Consider the following 18,225-nt stretch of genomic DNA (forward strand, 5'->3'; position numbering starts at 1 on the left):
AAATTAAATTGTTATTTTGAAAGATAAAAGTATTGGAGGTATTTTTAGGTAAATTATCAGAATTACTTATAAATTGTTGATTATTTGGGATTATAACAGCATAAACATACACCATACACATTTAAAATTTTTTCTTTATTTATGATATTTTTAAATATTATTGTTGAATTTATAAGATAAATTATAATAAAAATATTAGAAAGAAAATGAAATTCAAAATTTAAAACAAAAAATAAAATCAAATAAATTTTTATTTTCAAAGATTTTACATTTAAATTTAACAAACTGACAGAGCGAAAAATGTATTTAATTATTTAAATGCAAATTAATAATTTGCACATAAACCGAATCGAAAAACCAGTTAAAAATTCGAAAATCAAAATAAAAACCAAGATTTGGGCTGAATCGAACCGAAATTGAACTGAACCAGCCCAAACCATCTAGAAACATCTCCTCTCCTTTGTCTTCAACGCTCATCTCCCTCACTCACTCAGTCTTGCGCCTCCCGACCACCCACGCAGCACCACCGACACTGCCACCACCACCTTCTCCTCCTCCTTTCGTTCTTTTTCTTTCTTTTTCTTTTCTTTCCTGCGCTTGCGTCTTAGTCCGTTTCTGCACTGTGACTGGCGACACTTGAAACAGCAGCGGCGACACTTGAAACAGCAGCGGTGACACCAGCTAGGCCGGACCTCCTCGCGCACCACCTTGCTGCAGCTCGACGTCGCAGCAGCTCCGCCAGCGGTTCTGCTTCATCCTCGGCCAGATCGCGCACCGCAACCTCCACCAGATCGCACCATCGCCTCGGTCTGTTGCGCCACCGCCTTGTCGTTGCTCCAGTGCGCCTCTGACCACCAGGAACAGGTCTGTCAAGCTTCATAGCGCCGCCTCCGTCTCTCTCTGCCACTGCCAGTCGGATCCGGCCATTTGCTTGCAGTCCCAGTGCGCGTAACTTCGATCCGGCGCGTAACTTCGATCCATCACGCGTAAAGCTCGATCTAGCAATCTGCGACAAAAACTAATAAATTTTGGGTTATAAATTAATTTTAGTAATTTTAGTTAATTAATTTGATTTTAGTAATCTCGGATAGTTAATTTAATCTTAGCAATTCTGACTAGTTGAAGTAATTTAAATTAGTGTTGATCTATCAATTAAAATTGCTTGATTAATTAAAAGTAAATGCTAGTGATGAATAAAATTATTAGGAAATTATGATTTATGGTATCAAAGAAAAAATTTATAAATTAATGTTGATATGGAGAATATGGAGGATGGGAATAATTGACTGGATTAATTGCTTGCCGATGGATGGACTATGGGAACCTGAAAAAAATAATTGAATGAGTTGATTTGTGGATAATTAAATTTTAGGGGAAGTGCTACCGAAATATCGGTAGAAAATAAAATTAATTATAGAATTTAAATTACTTATAGAGATTAAATTATTTATCGAAATTAAAAATATAGAATAAGATTATTAGAGTGATAAATAAATATTTTGTCTGATATAATTATTTTTCGGTGTCATTCTTAAATTTCTTAGATCGCTCGGGTCCGTCTAGTGCTCCTTCCGGACAGAATCAAAGCTATACCTTCGTTCTGCACCACTGTGAGTAATAATAAATAATGCATATCAGCATCACATTTGCATAACATTTATGAAAACCGTTTATAAATGTATTCTAATTCATATATAAATATATTTGTATGATTGTTCAATTGGATGGAATCGATGTATTACGTTGAATACATTGTCTGATTACTTGTGCTGTGCAAATACTGTGCTCTGTTTGTGTCGAATTGGGATGAAGTGGGTCACCATGGGTCTGTGAGGCTAATTCTGTTATATGGATCATGATTCTGATTTTTGTTATATTCTGTTACTGCTATATGGATCATGATTCTGATTTCTGTTAGCCGTATAAATGGGAGATCGGCGCTCCCGTGTGCACCTGATAATTCTGACTATTCTGAAACCACAGGTTGGCCTCTTTATTGGGCGCACCTGATAATATAGATTTGATCACAGCCCGCAGAGTGGACTCCTATTGTGAGCGCCTGATGATCTAGATTTGACGGAGACGACCGAGTTTCCTCTTGTTGGTATATATATATCTATATATATATAAAAAGAGAGACTAAAAAAAAAAATCTAAGGACTGGTCGTGTGAGGTTATACCGGTCAGCCAGTATGGGGGATTGGCTCCCTGGTGTACATGTGAGTGGATGGGCTATGTGGGAGGACGTCTCATCGGGTTTCGATGACTCCACTGACTAATTTCCACGTGATGTGATTATCTAAAGGTGATATTAATTGTGGGTGCTAATATGATGCCATATGATAGACTGTTGCGTGTTCATTCTGTATACTAGGGTGCATTTTGCTTGACTGTATGTGGTGTGTATTATTTATTATTATTCATTGAGTTGCAAAACTCACCCCCCCTTCCACCCAATCTCCCAGGTAGTAGAAAGTTGCTAATTCGATTAAAACTCTGCAATCTTTTCCGCAGAGTGACAAATGTAAAATTCGTAATTTTGTTATTTAAATTGGATTGTATAAATTACTCCACTTTCAAATTATTGTTGAATTCCGCAGTTATAGGGTTGTGTATTTAAATTGGGCCTTACCGTTTGCACTTCGCTATAAATTAATTATCGTGTAATTAACTGCAGGTGAATCAATAAGCCCATATTGCGAATATGATTTATCGTGAATAGGCCCTGGTTAAATTTTATGTATTACTTGAGATTGGGCCAGATGGTTGAATATTTCTATAAACTTATTCTTAAGTCATATGAGCTTACGGTTCTTATGAAATTGGGAGAGATATATAGATAGATTGAATAATTTAGGCTTACTACGGGCCTCGGAGGTCTTAAGTTTGCCTGGGCCTCAGTGCCGGTCCGGCCCATGGAAATGGATCGTGACATAAAAGGAGAGAGAATTTTCAACACCATACTCTCCTGCAAAACACAAAGCCAAACAGAGAGAAATATTCAGACTTTTCTTCGTATATTATTTAAAATTAAACAGAAAACAATCTCTGAAAATATACAAAAACCATTGTTTCAAGATTCATTTTATTATGAATATCATATAAATTCTCTGAAAACGCTGACCACTAAAAACAGATAACAATGTTAATATTCTTGAATCTGCTTTTCCCCATGCTTATTGTATCTAGAAATCGTAAACATATGCTCTACAATGAAATATTTAAAAAATAAAAATATAAAAATTTTTAAATGCTTCATATTATATACAATTATTTTAAAAATTAAATTTATAAAACTTATTCGGTCACACTGAATCAATCCAAGTCAGTCGGTTCCGGTTCGAATGTACCTAATGCTCAGCAGTCAGCCTACTTACTTCTTTCTCTCTATCATCATAAACTTTGAAGGATAAATCTCTCTCATCTCTTACCTTTTTGTTTCGAAATTTAGGGTTTTCGAAATTGATTCTTCATTGTCAGCCAGCAAAAGAAGTTTCTCTAGATAGGCATCTTTAGCATTATTGATCAAGGAAAGAAAAGCAAATAACAAGGACAGAAAGGTAAGAGCAGAAATTCTCCATATTTATTCGAAATCTTTATGGAATATTTGAGTCTGAAAAATAAGAAATGGCAGAGAAGAGAGTAGGTTTGCAGAGAGAAAGTTGAATGTATAGTGATGGGATGGATACCATAATCAGGGCTATTGCTGCTGCTAGTTTCGGGCTTTTTATTGTTATATCTCTTCTTCTTTTATATCATACATTTTTGCTTTTTCTTTTTTCATTTATTGTTTAATTTCATAGTACACTCATGAACATTTTACATGTATTGATTTGCAGAGTTCAGTCTCATTTTTTTTTTTCCTTCTTCTTTGTTCGTTAACTTTTTTTCACTGTTTTTTTTTTTTTTCTCACCATTTCCTTGGTTTAGCTAACCAAGCTGCAGTTGTAGATATTATTTTTTTTATCATGTAATTTGGCTAATTTGAAACTAAGGTGCAATTTTAACAAAAAAAAAAAAAAAAAAAAAAAAAATTGAAATTGGGTGCTGAGGGTGCGGTTCATTTTGGGTACAATCCATACAACTGGCAAAGTTCAGTGTGTATCATATAATTTAGCCCCTTGCTTCACTCTCTCTCACTCACTCTTCAAATTTTTCTCTTTCTTACAGAGAAAACCCTAACCCTTCGAAATTGCTTGCGCTTATTGGAGAGCAGAAGAGAAGGGAACAGACGCCTGCAAAAAGTCTTATCAATCTCTGCAATTGTTTGCATGTAAGTTTAATTTTTTTTTTAATTTCACGCTAGCTATCTCGTTCTAATTAATTTTTATTTTGCATTTCTCTCTCTAAAGCAAAATTTATACATTTGTATTTTTTCGGAGGGTGATAAATGCCTTTGTATATTTATGCATATAATGAAATTTTATGGAGGGGGATGCATGTTTTTTCCGATATATATATATATATATATATATATATATATATATATATATATATATAATTGAATATAACTACTCATGCTAAATTTTTGAAGAAAAAAAAATTATTTGAATCTTCTAATACGGCATGGGACCAATGCCTGCATTACATGGATGAGATTTTGACCAATACTCTATTTGCAAATTGAACAAGTAATTGTTTTTATTTGAATGAATTGTTGCGATATGTTATTTGGAATTTGGCACAGATTTATGGTTTTTTTAAGCTTGAAACTATTTATGTTTTGTTTAAAATTATTGTATTAGTGAGCATTTGAAAATAGAGACTGAAATTATTGATTAGAATTATCAAGCTCAAACTTAGCTTTTATCGAACTCGAACTCGAGATCTTAACGAGCCTATTTCGATCTCGAACTCGAGCTTTTACCGAGCCTAAATTTGAGCTTGAACTCAAGCTACCAAACAAGCCAAGCTCGAGGTTCAATATAAAAGCTCGGATCGAGCTCGAGCTGAATTCGAGTTTGCATCAAAATTTCGTGAACCAAACCTGAACAACACAGAGCTTGGCTCAACTCAATTCATTTATAGTCCTACTCCTAATTGCTAATGATATTTCATAATTTGAGTAATGATATTTTATAATTTTAATGTTCTACATAAAATATGTATTTCCTATGAGATACTAACTTAGCATATATATAATGATACAAAAATATACATAAATTTATGTGTATATAGATAATAAGATAAATTGGTAAATTCATGGCATTTAACTAGTGGTGCAATTTCCTAGCTATCCTTGACGAACTTACTTCCCTTGTGTAAGGAAAGTTTGATGATCTACTTATCGGGAAGTGGAATTGATAATGTAAATCAGTCACAAGCACTTTATGCACTTTCTTGAAGTCACACTTTACTATTCTACTTACCCCAAACCAAATATTGAAGTAGATCTAGAATTGGTAGCTCTTAGTTTCTTCTTCTTTTTGGGTTTCGCTCTAATATAGATATGCCTTCTTATTCTCTTCCTTGATTTTTTTTTTCTTTACCTTTGTTACCATGGAAGACATCAAGATTATGGAACCCTTCTTTCATCAAACAGGAACGCGTACAAACACATTTCGGAGCGCCGGCGTACCGTGTTCTGGGACGCACGACCCAATACGCGGTTCCAAGGTATGATGAGTGGATTTGGCGACCCTGGCTCTGTTGCTATTGTTCCTTTTGAGGGAAGAAAAAATAAATGCTTTCTGTGATTCAATATGATTGTGCTGGCCATTTATGATTGTGAATAATGGAAATTTACTTTTACAACTCATATGCTTCATGCAAGTAATTATTCATAATTGAAACAAAAGGAGTATTAGTTTTAAATAGTTTGAAACCATAGAGAAGAAAGAGATGAAAGTAGCTGTTATCTTGAGTTTGCTTGGTTAAACTAACTTCAAAATTTTGGGAAGAGTTAAAATAGCATGTCACATATATTATGTTTGTGCTTATCTTCTTTTAGCTGTTTTTATCCAACTTATTTTTCTAAAATTTGGTGTATGTATAGGCATCAACACATGGGATATCTCCAAAAAGTTTATGGGTGAGAAAGGAATGTAAAGGGACTTGTTTAATTTTAGGAAAAAAATTTGAGTTGAATTGCTCAACAAACAAAGAAATGGATGTGATGACTTCCACTTTGGTTGATGGTGCAACAGAGTGCTCAAATGGTTTGTATGATTGTGTTGGTTTCCTATTTTATATTTGTGTTGATATTCTAATCTATTGTATCATTTGGTGCTTATAACTGTTAATATCATCATTCTTATTTTGCAGAAATGGATATTAGGGAGCCTAGCATTTCGACAATGTTGATGAACTTTGAGAATAAGTTTGATCCTTACGGTGCAATGAGTACACCACTTTACCAAACAGCTACTTTTAAGCAGGTAATACTGATGAAATTTTTTTACAGTTTATGAGCCCCAAAACGGCTTGCTAACAACGATAATTGCACGGTTATGTTGCTGGTGAAAATATGATAGAAATGATTTTTTTTGATGGTTGATGGTTGCTGTGGGGCACGATGGGGTATGATTTTACTCTATGCCACTCACTTAGGCAATAGCTTTGATTTGGAAATGGTCAGTTTCTTTATAGAGGACTAGGTTGAAGTAAGTCTATTAATCTATTGTCTCTTTGATGGAAGGAGATTGATATTTGTTCACAAAAAATTAAGATGACAATTTGGTTAAGCTGTTGATATTGTCACTTTTTGGTAATCATTACGTATCTTCTCTATGTATGTCATTGCTTCCTTTCAGGGCAACAATACATGTTACATATATTTGATTTAGCTTTCCTAATTTACTCATGTTATATTATTTTTTCTACCATTGCAATATTAATTTTTTTTTTTTTTTGAAGAAAGGATCTGGGGAGCAATATCTTGGTACTATAATATCTTTCCATATTTATGATTGTAGCTCTTAATGCGTGAACATGCAAACTTATTAAATTAAAAAAGAAAAATAAAAGGAGTTTAATTGGCATTTACTTTTGTTGAATAGACTTGCACACACACAAAAATATTTGCACACTCTGATAAATCCGGAAAGATGATATCAAATTCTCTGAGGTGGTGTTGTTCCATCACTGTCATCTTTGCTTCTTTTCAGATTGGACTCCTTTTTTTTTTCCCCCTCTTTTTCTAATAATTAAATTGATTAAAGAAGCCTTCTATAAGATCAAAAGAGGTATTTAGGTTTATACATGACTTTGTTATTAATGGAACAGAATTAATTTCCATTTCTTGACCATATGATGCCCTTATACTGAGATTTCTTACCCTCAGTATAATTTATAGAGTGTGTCAAATCTTCTACTACTTCATGCTGATTAACAATGTAGGCTGCTTGAATTTGGACTATTATGTAAATGCATATGTAGTTTTTGTTATTGCAAACATGAGTATTGGCTTTGTTAGGGTAGTTCCCTACGATGTAGACTGCTTGAATTTCAGACAATTGAATTATTTGGATTGATGTTTGTTTCAGTTATTGAGTACTTAAGTTAAATTTGATTGTATAACCTATTCATTTGACATTAAGAGTTTGAAAAATGTGACAAAATATGAGGCTAATTTGAGGATATTGGACTTGTGTATCAGTTTCTTCTTATGTTGCGTGGACGTAGATCCATTTGAAATTTATAGTTGGGATAATGCTGCCTTAAAACGAAGAAGAGGAAACCTTTTTTAGAAGTTTTGCGAAGTTCTTGTAAACATGGATGTGGTGTACTTTTTTGACTTTATTTTTCTTCTGTGAAGCTGTGTATCTATGACTATAATCACTTCTTTCCTGTCTAAATAGTAGCATAATGATTGCTATATCTATTCTCTGTTGTCCTCATAAGGCATTACACATGCACAGCATGATACTTCCATTCTGGGTTTTTAGCTGAGTTTGTCTTTTGTACTCTGTATTTTAGCCATCAGCAGTAGAAAACGGTCCGTATGATTACACCAGAAGTGGAAATCCCACTAGGGATGCTTTAGAAAGGTGTGATTTGCCTTTTTGCACATTTAATGCTTGTAAAGCAGTTTCCATATCTTTATATGGATCTATTTGTTCTTTTATTTTTTTTTCTTTTGGGAAGCTTAATTTGTTTTCTCTTCTATTAGCCTCTTGGCAAAGCTGGACAAAGCAGATCGAGCATTTTGCTTCACAAGTGGAATGGCTGCTTTGGCTGCTGTCACTCATATAGTTGGAACTGGTACTTTTCACTCTCTTTTGTTTGTCTAATTGGTGCACCCTCACACGCTTATATGTATCTTTTAAATCTAGTTAGCTTCTGCATTTTGCTTTTGTGGTTCAAAGCATAGGTACAATAGCAATCTTGAACATGAATATAAACCTGAGATCAATCTGTATATACCCTCAGCCGTGTGACAGTATTAACATTATTGGTTTATCAGTATATTCTTGAATGAAATCATAAGTGCTGAAGTCTGTTTATGGATGCAGGATACCACTTTGACACGACCAGGATCTGCAGACGCAATGATATTTAGAAGAGTTAGAATTTGACACTATTGAAGATTTGTTTGCATTTAATATCTCTTTTATATAGTAGTATCTTTATGAAAGTGTGTTTAATCTGAATTGCAAGAGAGAGAGAGAGAGAGAGAGAGAGAGAGAGAGAACTCTAAGGTGTTAATACATAATGACTCTGACATGTACATGCACATAATGCATATGTATATTTGATAAATGGCTTCATAATGCTTTCTGCTCCCATTCATAGTAAACATTGATCCCTTAGTAATTTCTTGTAACTGGTACAATTTTCATCTCAGGTGGGGAAATTGTTGCTGGAGATGACCTGTATGGTGGTTCCGATCGGTTGTTGTCCCAAGTAGCCCCAAAATCTGGAATTGTAGTTAAGTCAGTATGGTTTTGTTTTTCTCGTTCTTTTCATATTATTTTACTGCAATTAAATTCTGAATTTTTTTGCTCAACAATATGAAGACGGGTAAATACTTGCAATCTAGATGAGGTTGCATCTGCAATTGGCCCTTCGACAAAGCTTGTTTGGCTAGAGAGCCCAACCAATCCTCGTCTACAGATTTCTGATATTCGTGTAAGAGTTCATGCTTTCTCTTAGTTATGAAATTTGTTTGTCAACAAATATTTTTATAGGCGTGCATTGGTTTTATTGGAGATTGGAACAATAACAAAAACAGATTTTTACTGAATTTATTAGACTTTGAAAAGGAATCGAACTAAGGAATAAATGAAACTGAACTGAACTGATTGAAATCAGTTTGATCAGTTTGACTATTCGATTTGGGCCTCATTGACAAAAAAAAAAAAAAAAAGAGGAAGACTGAAGACAGAATCTGTTAAGCATTAACTGAAAGCTTTCCCAGAGAATAATAAACTACATGTTTGAGAAATGGTGATGTTTTAGAGAAATAGAAATACAGAGAGAGGGCTGTAGGTTCTCATTACTTTCCTTCACCAGTAAACCTATATTTACAACACTTGTGATGCACAAAAATACCCCTAACAGGTTCAGACTTCAGACCTAACAAAACGCAATTTTCTCCTAAACTAAGCTTATACATAGGGGTGGCCATTTCATGGTTTTTGGAACCGGAACTGCCGGTTCGGAACTGGAACCGTGAGGAACCGGAACCGGTCTGAACCAGAACCGGAGCTGGGGATCTGCGGTCTGGTTCCAGTTCCAACTTTTGAGGCACTGTAAATCGGCGGTTCCAAGAACTGGCTGGAACCAATGGTTTTTCCAACCGGTTAGAACCAGTGGTTCCAATAACTTTTTTTTTTTAATTTTTTCAAATATTTTTGTGAAATCTCCAAATTAACCCTCCTAATAATTATATAACGGCTAGTTTTAAAGGTATTTGTGAAAAATTGATTTTTTGGATTTACTATAAATATCCCTTTTCATTTTAAAAAAAATGAAGTACAAGCTTTTTCTAAAAAAAAAAAAAATTTAAGTTCAAGCCTTTCTTCTAAAAAAAAAAAAAAAATAAGTTCAAGGTTTTTTTTTTTAAACAAATGAATTAAGTTAAGCCTTTTTTTTTTAATTTTTTCTTTAAGTTTTTCTAAAAATTATTTCATAAATATTTAAATTTTAAATTTTCAACAAAAAAATGTTCCCTAAATTTTTATTTTATAGTTATGTGATTTGCTGGAAAATCAATCGGAGAATCGGCTGGTACCGTCAATTTCGGTTCGGTTCCTTAACGGAATTGGAAACGGAACCGTGACTGTTCGGTTTCAAACCATAACCGGAACCGTCAATTTTCGGTTCGGTTCCGGAACCGAAACTGGCGGTTCCAGAACTGTGGCCACCCCTACTTATACACAGCTCCCTCTCAAGATGTGTACGTGTATCTCTCATACCCATCTTGCATACAAAAGATTGAACAAATGTTCATATCAAAGAATCGAACAAATCACTCATAAATTTGCTACAATAATGAGTGTGTGATAGACAATGTGAAATACCTTTTTTTTTTTAAAAAAAATTATCTAGCAACCTCTATTTCAAAGGAAGTATCACAATTTTCTCATGTCTTTAATTTCATATTCAGTAGCCAGATACTTCTTTAATCTAGTCATCTCTTCTTGATTGTCTCCTGGTACAACCATATATTAACATACTTTACACAATGAGAATAATGATCTTACCTTGGTGATTTTTGATGAACGTAGTATGATCTACATTCCTTTGTTGATACCCTAAAGATATCATTGCTTTACTAAACCTGTCAAACCAATCTCTAGGTGGCTGTTTTAAGGCATATAAAGCTTTCTTCAAATGACAAACCTTTCATTCAGTCAGTGAACTTCGGTGGGATTTCCATATAGACTTCTTCAAACTCACCATTTAGGAACACATTTTTTACTTCAAAGTGCTGCAAACCCAACCAAAATTAACAACATTAGAGAATTCTAATAGAATTCATCTTTGCAACTGGTGGAAATTTGCTATCAGTCTATTAAGTAAAGTCCATTTTCATCTTGTTGAAGCTCTTGTTTTGGTAAAGTCTATTTAAATCTTGGCTGCAGGGAATTTTTTGCTTCTATCAAATGCCTTCCACAACCAAGAACCTAAGTGACCACTGCTATCCCCAAAACCTTGTTTCTTGTACATGAGCATTTGTCATCCTTTATTTGAATATTTTAGTTATATAAAGTTGGAAGCCCAGATGAAGATGAAGGCCATGGGGCAGAATTCAGCAACAAAGTCTCCATTTGATTCTTGGCATTGGCAAAAAAGTAGAGATACTGCTTCAAACAGCCAGAATGGAAGAAAGATTTGTACCCAAAGTCCAGAAATTTGAGAAGAGATTGGAAGGAAGAGATGTTCAGAAAAATGTTAAATGAATTTCCAAGTAATGGAAAGGGATGCAGGGGCATGGGGTTTTTGGCTTTACTTTAGGAATATTATGATTTTAAGATTGATTTAGTAATATAATATATTGCGGTTTTTTTTTTGCTCCATGTTATAACTTTTAATGGATTATTTTTTATCCTATTAAAAGTTTACTACTCCATGCATATGTCTAGAAGAATAATGCAGACTTGTGACAATAGTAAATAATTTATAACTACTGTTCCTTTTCATTGTTTTCATTTTATTTAATTGTTTGCTTATCTGTTTGTCAATTTTTTTTTCAGGCAATTGCAAAGATGGCTCACACTCACAGTGCTCTTGTCTTGGTGGATAACAGTATTATGTCACCTGTATTGTCTCAACCATTGGAACTTGGGGCCGGTACGGACAATATGCTATTATCATGCTTCAGTTTTAGGAACTGCAACAGTACTTTTGTAGTGCTGTTATTTGATTGATTATGCTTGTTGCAGACATAGTGATGCACTCAGCTACAAAATTCATAGCTGGACATAGTGATGTTATGGCTGGCGTGCTCGCAGTAAAAGGGCAAAGGTTGTAACTTCTAGTTCATGTATTTGTACAGAAATATAATAGATTTTTTCCAGTTCTCTTCATAATTGTCCAGTTTTTAGCTAATCCTGTCTATTGAGTACTATGGCATTTTGTTTTGCAATAGGTAACATTAAAGATATAATTGTGGTATAATGCATATTGGTCTTGAAAGTATATAATTAAGATCTTCTAATTTGCTTAAGACACTATTGTTGCCTATTTTACTTGTCTTTCCGTTAACTCAATGCCTGTGTTTTAGCATTTTCCACTAATATTTATCATCTTGAACTTTATTTAAATTTAGTTCTTAGTTTTTTAGTGATTAGCAGTTCATGTTGATGAGGTTGTTACTGTCACATTTTTAGTTTTGTTCTGGGAGTCGTTACACATGGAAACATGCTTACAAGCACCTGTGAGAATAAGAACACTTGTTCTCCAGGGTATTTGCTTTTGATTGTTATCTTTTTTACCTGTGCCTAGCTAATTGAATTGATTACTTATTGAATATGTTGCTTTATTATGAATATATGTGTTTCCTTCTAAAGTCTCAGCCTTGGCATGGGCGGGTTTTTCTCTATATTTTCTAGCTTGGCAAGAGATTTGTATTTCCTGCAAAATGCAGAAGGCTCTGGGTTAGCACCATTTGACTGCTGGATTTGTTTAAGAGGTATTAAGACAATGGCCTTACGTGTTGAGAAACAACAGGTGCTAATTCTAACCCAGCCAAAGCGGACAATTTTATGTTCTTTTTATTTCTTACATCTAATTATATTTTTGATAGATTGCTGCTTGTATTTGTCACGCATTTCATCTTTATGTGATCCTTGATGACTTAAAGGTCAATGATAAGAGTAGGCCAAATCTTTTTATATAGTTTCTGTTACTTGCCTAATGATCAAATGTAACCTGTCCCCATCACTATGAAATTGTACTTGTTCTGGTTTTATGTTCTTATAGTTTCGGACTTTTTGGTCATTAGGTCCTTTTTTTTTTTTGCAGTTCCTGGGAGTTATTTGATATAGATTCCAAATTTGAAATTTTATTGTGTCTTTGGCAGGACAATGCACAGAAGATTGCTGAGTTTCTCGCAGCACATCCACAAGTGAAGAAAGTTAACTATGCTGGTCTTCCTGGTCATCCTGGACGGGATTTGCACTATTCTCAGGTGCTGCCATTAGAATTGTTGAGATGAATACCATAATTTCACTACTTAGATTAAAACAAAAAAAAAAAAAACCTCTTCGTTTCTCTCTTGTAGGCAAAGGGTGCAGGTTCTGTGCTTAGCTTTTTAACAGGATCACTCGCACTATCAAAGCACATTGTTGAGACTACCAAGTACTTCAGTATAACTGTCAGTTTTGGTAATTATTCTTTTTACTTGATGCTTACGCATGACTCAAGAAATTTTGTGCTGAAGTGATGGTAATGAGACCCCTAAGATATATGCATGAGAGAGAGAGAGAGAGAGAGAGAGAGAGAGAGAGACATAATTTGAATCTTCCACTAATAGAGTGCATATAGTTGCACCATTGCATACATTATACATGTGCGTGTGTGCACGTACAGAGGGTAAATGAAATTCATGAGATTCTTATATTGGTTCTCACAATAGAAATGGTTTGTTTTCTTTTGACCGATGGCAATAATAACAATCAACTAATTATTATTAACCAGTTACCGGAAATATAAAAATTATAAAATTATAATAATTATTAAAAGATACTGTAAAGACTAAATGAAAAGAGAGTTCTATTATCCTCTTCAAGACGCCAAACATGGACACGCAAAATATGACTTTTAGTAGTTTAGATTACTAAGTTGCTCTTAACCCATAGTATAATATTTTCTCACTGGCACTAAATTATTTTGAATATTTACCTTTTGGGGATGAATCATAGTATGTTTCTGTAATGTTTATTGTGAATAATTATTGGACGTAACATGGAAGTACTTGCCTTGAGCTAATGGTAAGAACCAACTTAACCCTCATTTGCAGGTGAATTTTCTTATATGAGTAGTGTTATGTTGTCTTTGTACAATCAGAAGAAGGGTGAATTTGTGCACAGCTGCTTATTCCTCTGCATCTCTTTTCTAATAAATATTTTCTTTTCTAATAGTTCCTTTGAAGCCAAGTAGGAATTTATTTGCCCTGTTTTCTGTCTATCTTTGATTAATTTCTTATCTGATTAGGACTTCTCCTGATCTTTTATATGCAAAATTATATAAAAGAATTAATAAAAATATTTAAAATAATATGTTGATGTGCAATTAAAAATGACGTTTCCGAAATACATGTTTAAATTTAATTTTGATAACCAAACAATAAAAGGTTTGGTTTCATTGAACAGTTATTTTGATAAACTAAATCCATGATTGTACGTTATACTGTTTTTATATATTGATGTGATAATTATGCCTAACATTTAATTTGAAATTTCAAATCACCAACAAATGAAGTACTTTTTACGTATGATAAACATTTGTTATTGCATATTTATTTACAATAAATATGAAAAAGTATTTTAAACAATGTTATAAGTAGTTTTTATGGCATATTGGATACTTAGGGATCCTGTTGCATAATTGTTGGATATTTGAGACCAGATATTGATTAGTCAGTTTGGTTGAAGCTGCTTTCTTAACCGTGTGATTGTGTATGTGCAGGGAGTGTCAAGTCTCTTATAAGCATGCCTTGCTTTATGTCGCATGCAAGTATACCAGCAGCAGTACGTGAAGCTAGAGGTCTAACTGAAGATCTAATTCGCATATCTGTGGGGATAGAGGATGTGAATGATCTGATCGCTGATTTAGACTATGCACTGAGAACTGGACCGCTATAGGTATTTTGAGAGGGTTTTTATGGACTTGACCGCTGGAGTAAATCTAAAATTGTCTCTGCTTTTAATTGGACAGGCAAATTATTTATTGATTATGTCAAAATTATTGAATTTTTAGTGGTAAGTGCTCAACTTTCTGCAGTGATTAGAAACGTTTCATATTTTAGCTTATGGTAGTTTTTGATTGAGTACATGTTAAGAGGAATCCAGGTTTTGGATATGGGACGAAATTTTAATGGTGTGAGTTGTTGAGGAATAAATGCTTTTGCCATGTTTCTTTAGTGAAATGGTAATGGTGGATGCATTTTTTGCATTTCTTTTTTTGGTAATAAATGAACTTAGATGTATAAAATTTACTTACAAAAATAAATAATTGTAATTACTCTATAGTCCCTATGTTTTGATTAATTATACTAGTAAGGACCTTGATTTTCAAAATTACACTATTTGTTGTTGACTCCTTGCATTATAATTCTATTACATTAGAAGGTCCAATTGTTAGTTTTTCTATTATTGACTCCTTGCTAAAATTGAATATTCAAGAAGTGGAACAAATATTCTTATTTACACTCAACTTTGCACAGTCACGTACACCAGACATGATAATTTTTAAATGAGTAGGGCACCAACACATGCTGATTAAATAAGTATAATTTATTTAAATAATTTAAATAAGCAAACAATCATTTATAATAATAAATATGAAATAAAAAAATACTTTATTTTTTGTTTCATTATAATTATTTACATTCTCGCATCACCATTGGAAATCACAATATCTCTAGCTTATTTACAAATAAATGAACTTTTAAGAATTCTAACATCTTTAAGAGATTAAATTAATCTAATATAATATTGTTGATTCTTTTTTTATAGAAGTCTTGTGAATTATCAGTTCAAAGTTACACTGTGAATTAGTTGTTAAATTTGATAATAATAGATATATAATAAATTACAAATTGTGAATTACTATAAATTGAGTTTTTCATTCTTTTTAAGTATCTTTTAATTTTGTTTTTTAAGTATTAATAATTATAAATATATATATTTAAGATAATAATTTTAAAGTTTTTATTAATGATTTATTTAAATGTCTAATAGAATTTTCAAATAAATATATATATATATATATATATAGTGTCCAATAAGTGTTTTCAGAGTATCTCATATGTATCTTTAAAAGTGTTTGAAATTAATAAAATAAAATAAATAATAGGATATATAATTCAAAGTGTTCGATGTGTTTAAAGTACTGTGTTTAAAAGTACTCAAGAAGTATCAATGTTCGACACGGTTACAACACAAGTATATTAAACCTGTTAAGGTGTTTATATAAGTTAGTTTATACTAAATATGAGAGCATATTGAAATCTTGAAGAGCTATATTATTATTATTATTATTATTATTATTATTATTATTATTATTATTATATATCTAAAGGGCGCGAATGGTTCACCATTGCTATAACAGTATATTTATCATTCAACTCTTTTCTCTTTTTGCCTTTAATAATAACAACTCTTAATAAAACTGTTTTTTCTTTTTTTTTTTTTTTTTTTCTACAATGGGCCAATTAGCCCAAAACTTTCAACCTGGCTATAATACATTCTTCATCCATTTTTTTTCTTTTTTTTTTTTTTTGTTAAAATGTGCCTATTATATAATTTTCTAAAAAAAAAACGTACTTACCACTATTGCCACTATTATTATTAATAAGTGATAATCTTATAAATTTATTCTATCAATTTATTTTTCATTTATATATTATTACTCTATTACTACAGGTTCAAAATTTTAGTGGTAAATTTGTTTACTTTGTTGAATAATAATAATAATAATAATAATAATAATAATAATAATAATAATAATAAGAATTTCACTTTGAAATTCTCAAATAATTTTCTTTTCATATTGACTATATCTATTTTTTTTTTCACAGAATAATAAATATAACAACACTGTTTGCTCACGCAAGCTTTTTTTTTTTTTTTTTAATCTTCCTTAACTATATTCCTACAATTTTTTTTTTTAAAAAAAAAATCTTTATACGTGCTACATGTTATGTAATTTGTATTATATTTTGTACTAATTCAACACAAGCATAAATGTACATGCATGGATTTTCAATTTCATTTAATTGAAAAAATAATCAACTGATAACAAATATTTTAACCTAACTATATTAGACCAACATGTATAAATACTATTATGATTTCTTACATAATTATATATGCATGTTAGTGATAGTATAATATTCATAATGCTATTTATGAGTTGAAATTATCATGTATCATGCAATATTAAATTTCATGATTATGGCACACTTTAAAATTAAATTTACAAATGTTAATTTATGATAATTAACCGGCACATCGTGCCGGGACTTATGCTCTTATTTAACTAATTTGGTTAAAACAAGTTAGTCAAAGGAATTTAGTTAAAACAAGTTTGTTCTTCATTGTTAATCTTACTAATTTTTTCATGAATCGCTCAAGCAACATTAATCAGGTCAGCAAATAGAAAAGTTTACAGGTTTACAATGATGGGTATAGACTTTCAGCTCAGCTAAACTATAATTTTGACTGGTGTACTCCTGTTGACCTATTACGTGCAAGTTTTGCACATCATTTTTAAGGTGAGGTGTTATAAATATTGCTATTTCCTGTGATGATTTATTGACAATTTTTGACAATAGACCAGATAAATTACGAATTAGCCATTAGTCTGATATAATATATAGGGGTAAAATTAGAATTTAAAATCAAGAAGTGTAAACTTTTATATACTTAAATCTATATAGATTTAACATTTAATTATGTAACTTGTTAATATTAAATCTATATAAGAATAATTAATCTTCATCAATATTAAAAAAATGGTTTAAACAACGTTTTTTGCTTCTTCTTTTTTTCCTAATTTGCTCCTCATATCTCATTTGCACGTCTTAAATTATATTTCAATTTTAAATGAGGCTTTAAATGTTTTGTTGGAATGAGGGAATACCAACGGTTGCTAAAAAAGAACTTATGCTCTGATTTGTGGAGGGAAATTTATTTTTTAGGAAAAATTGTGTAAAAATATGAAAATTTGTACTCATTTAATCTTCCAATTGCCTTCGGATATTAAAAATATATTTTTAAATTGTGCAATTTTTCAAATATCATGCAAGTCCGCAAGGATTCCTTTCAATGTAGTCAACATGAAAATTTTGTGGCTTTATCAATTCAAACTCCATTTTAATCAGCACTCATATCATCTATAGAAGTACATTTTTTAATGAAAATTAATGTAAAAAAACTCAGTTTTCAAAATTTCTTCATATTAAATGCTCGTTAATATCTTTGTCTACCGCTATTTTGAAAATCTCTTACACTAAAAGCTTTACAAAAGACTAATACAAGGATAAAATAGATTTTTCTCATTGATATATGGTTCCCAAAATTATCAAATTAGATAAAATTTTTTATATAAAAAGAA

The 18,225-nt window shown here is 31.8% G+C and overlaps 1 protein-coding gene across 8 annotated transcripts; it reads left to right on the plus strand.

Annotated features, from left to right (window-relative positions):
• The first annotated feature begins 444 nt into the window (after positions 1 to 444).
• Positions 445 to 15,028, plus strand: LOC105636157 (cystathionine beta-lyase, chloroplastic). Of its 8 annotated transcripts, none has more exons than XM_020680106.3 (16): positions 445 to 986; positions 1,545 to 1,610; positions 4,171 to 4,273; positions 5,507 to 5,616; positions 5,996 to 6,158; positions 6,265 to 6,377; positions 7,918 to 7,988; positions 8,111 to 8,202; positions 8,786 to 8,873; positions 8,958 to 9,069; positions 11,640 to 11,736; positions 11,829 to 11,910; positions 12,456 to 12,615; positions 12,968 to 13,075; positions 13,169 to 13,271; positions 14,575 to 15,028. In XM_020680106.3, the coding sequence occupies exons 4-16, from the start codon at positions 5,518 to 5,520 to the stop codon at positions 14,748 to 14,750; spliced, it is 1,464 nt and encodes a 487-aa protein (XP_020535765.1). In that variant the 5' UTR covers positions 445 to 986; positions 1,545 to 1,610; positions 4,171 to 4,273; positions 5,507 to 5,517; the 3' UTR covers positions 14,751 to 15,028. The 8 variants fall into 8 exon arrangements, with proteins under 8 accessions (XP_020535765.1, XP_037492397.1, XP_012074740.1 ...); XM_037636469.2 differs by having other exon boundaries at positions 5,543 to 5,616; XM_012219350.4 differs by lacking the exons at positions 445 to 986; positions 1,545 to 1,610 and adding an exon at positions 3,313 to 3,560.
• Positions 15,029 to 18,225: the final 3,197 nt, after the last annotated feature.

Source organism: Jatropha curcas, chromosome 4, assembly GCF_041381405.1.
Source record: "Jatropha curcas cultivar XTBG-Jc1 chromosome 4, XTBG_Jcur_1.0, whole genome shotgun sequence".
In the NCBI taxonomy this organism is placed as follows: domain Eukaryota; kingdom Viridiplantae; phylum Streptophyta; class Magnoliopsida; order Malpighiales; family Euphorbiaceae; genus Jatropha; species Jatropha curcas.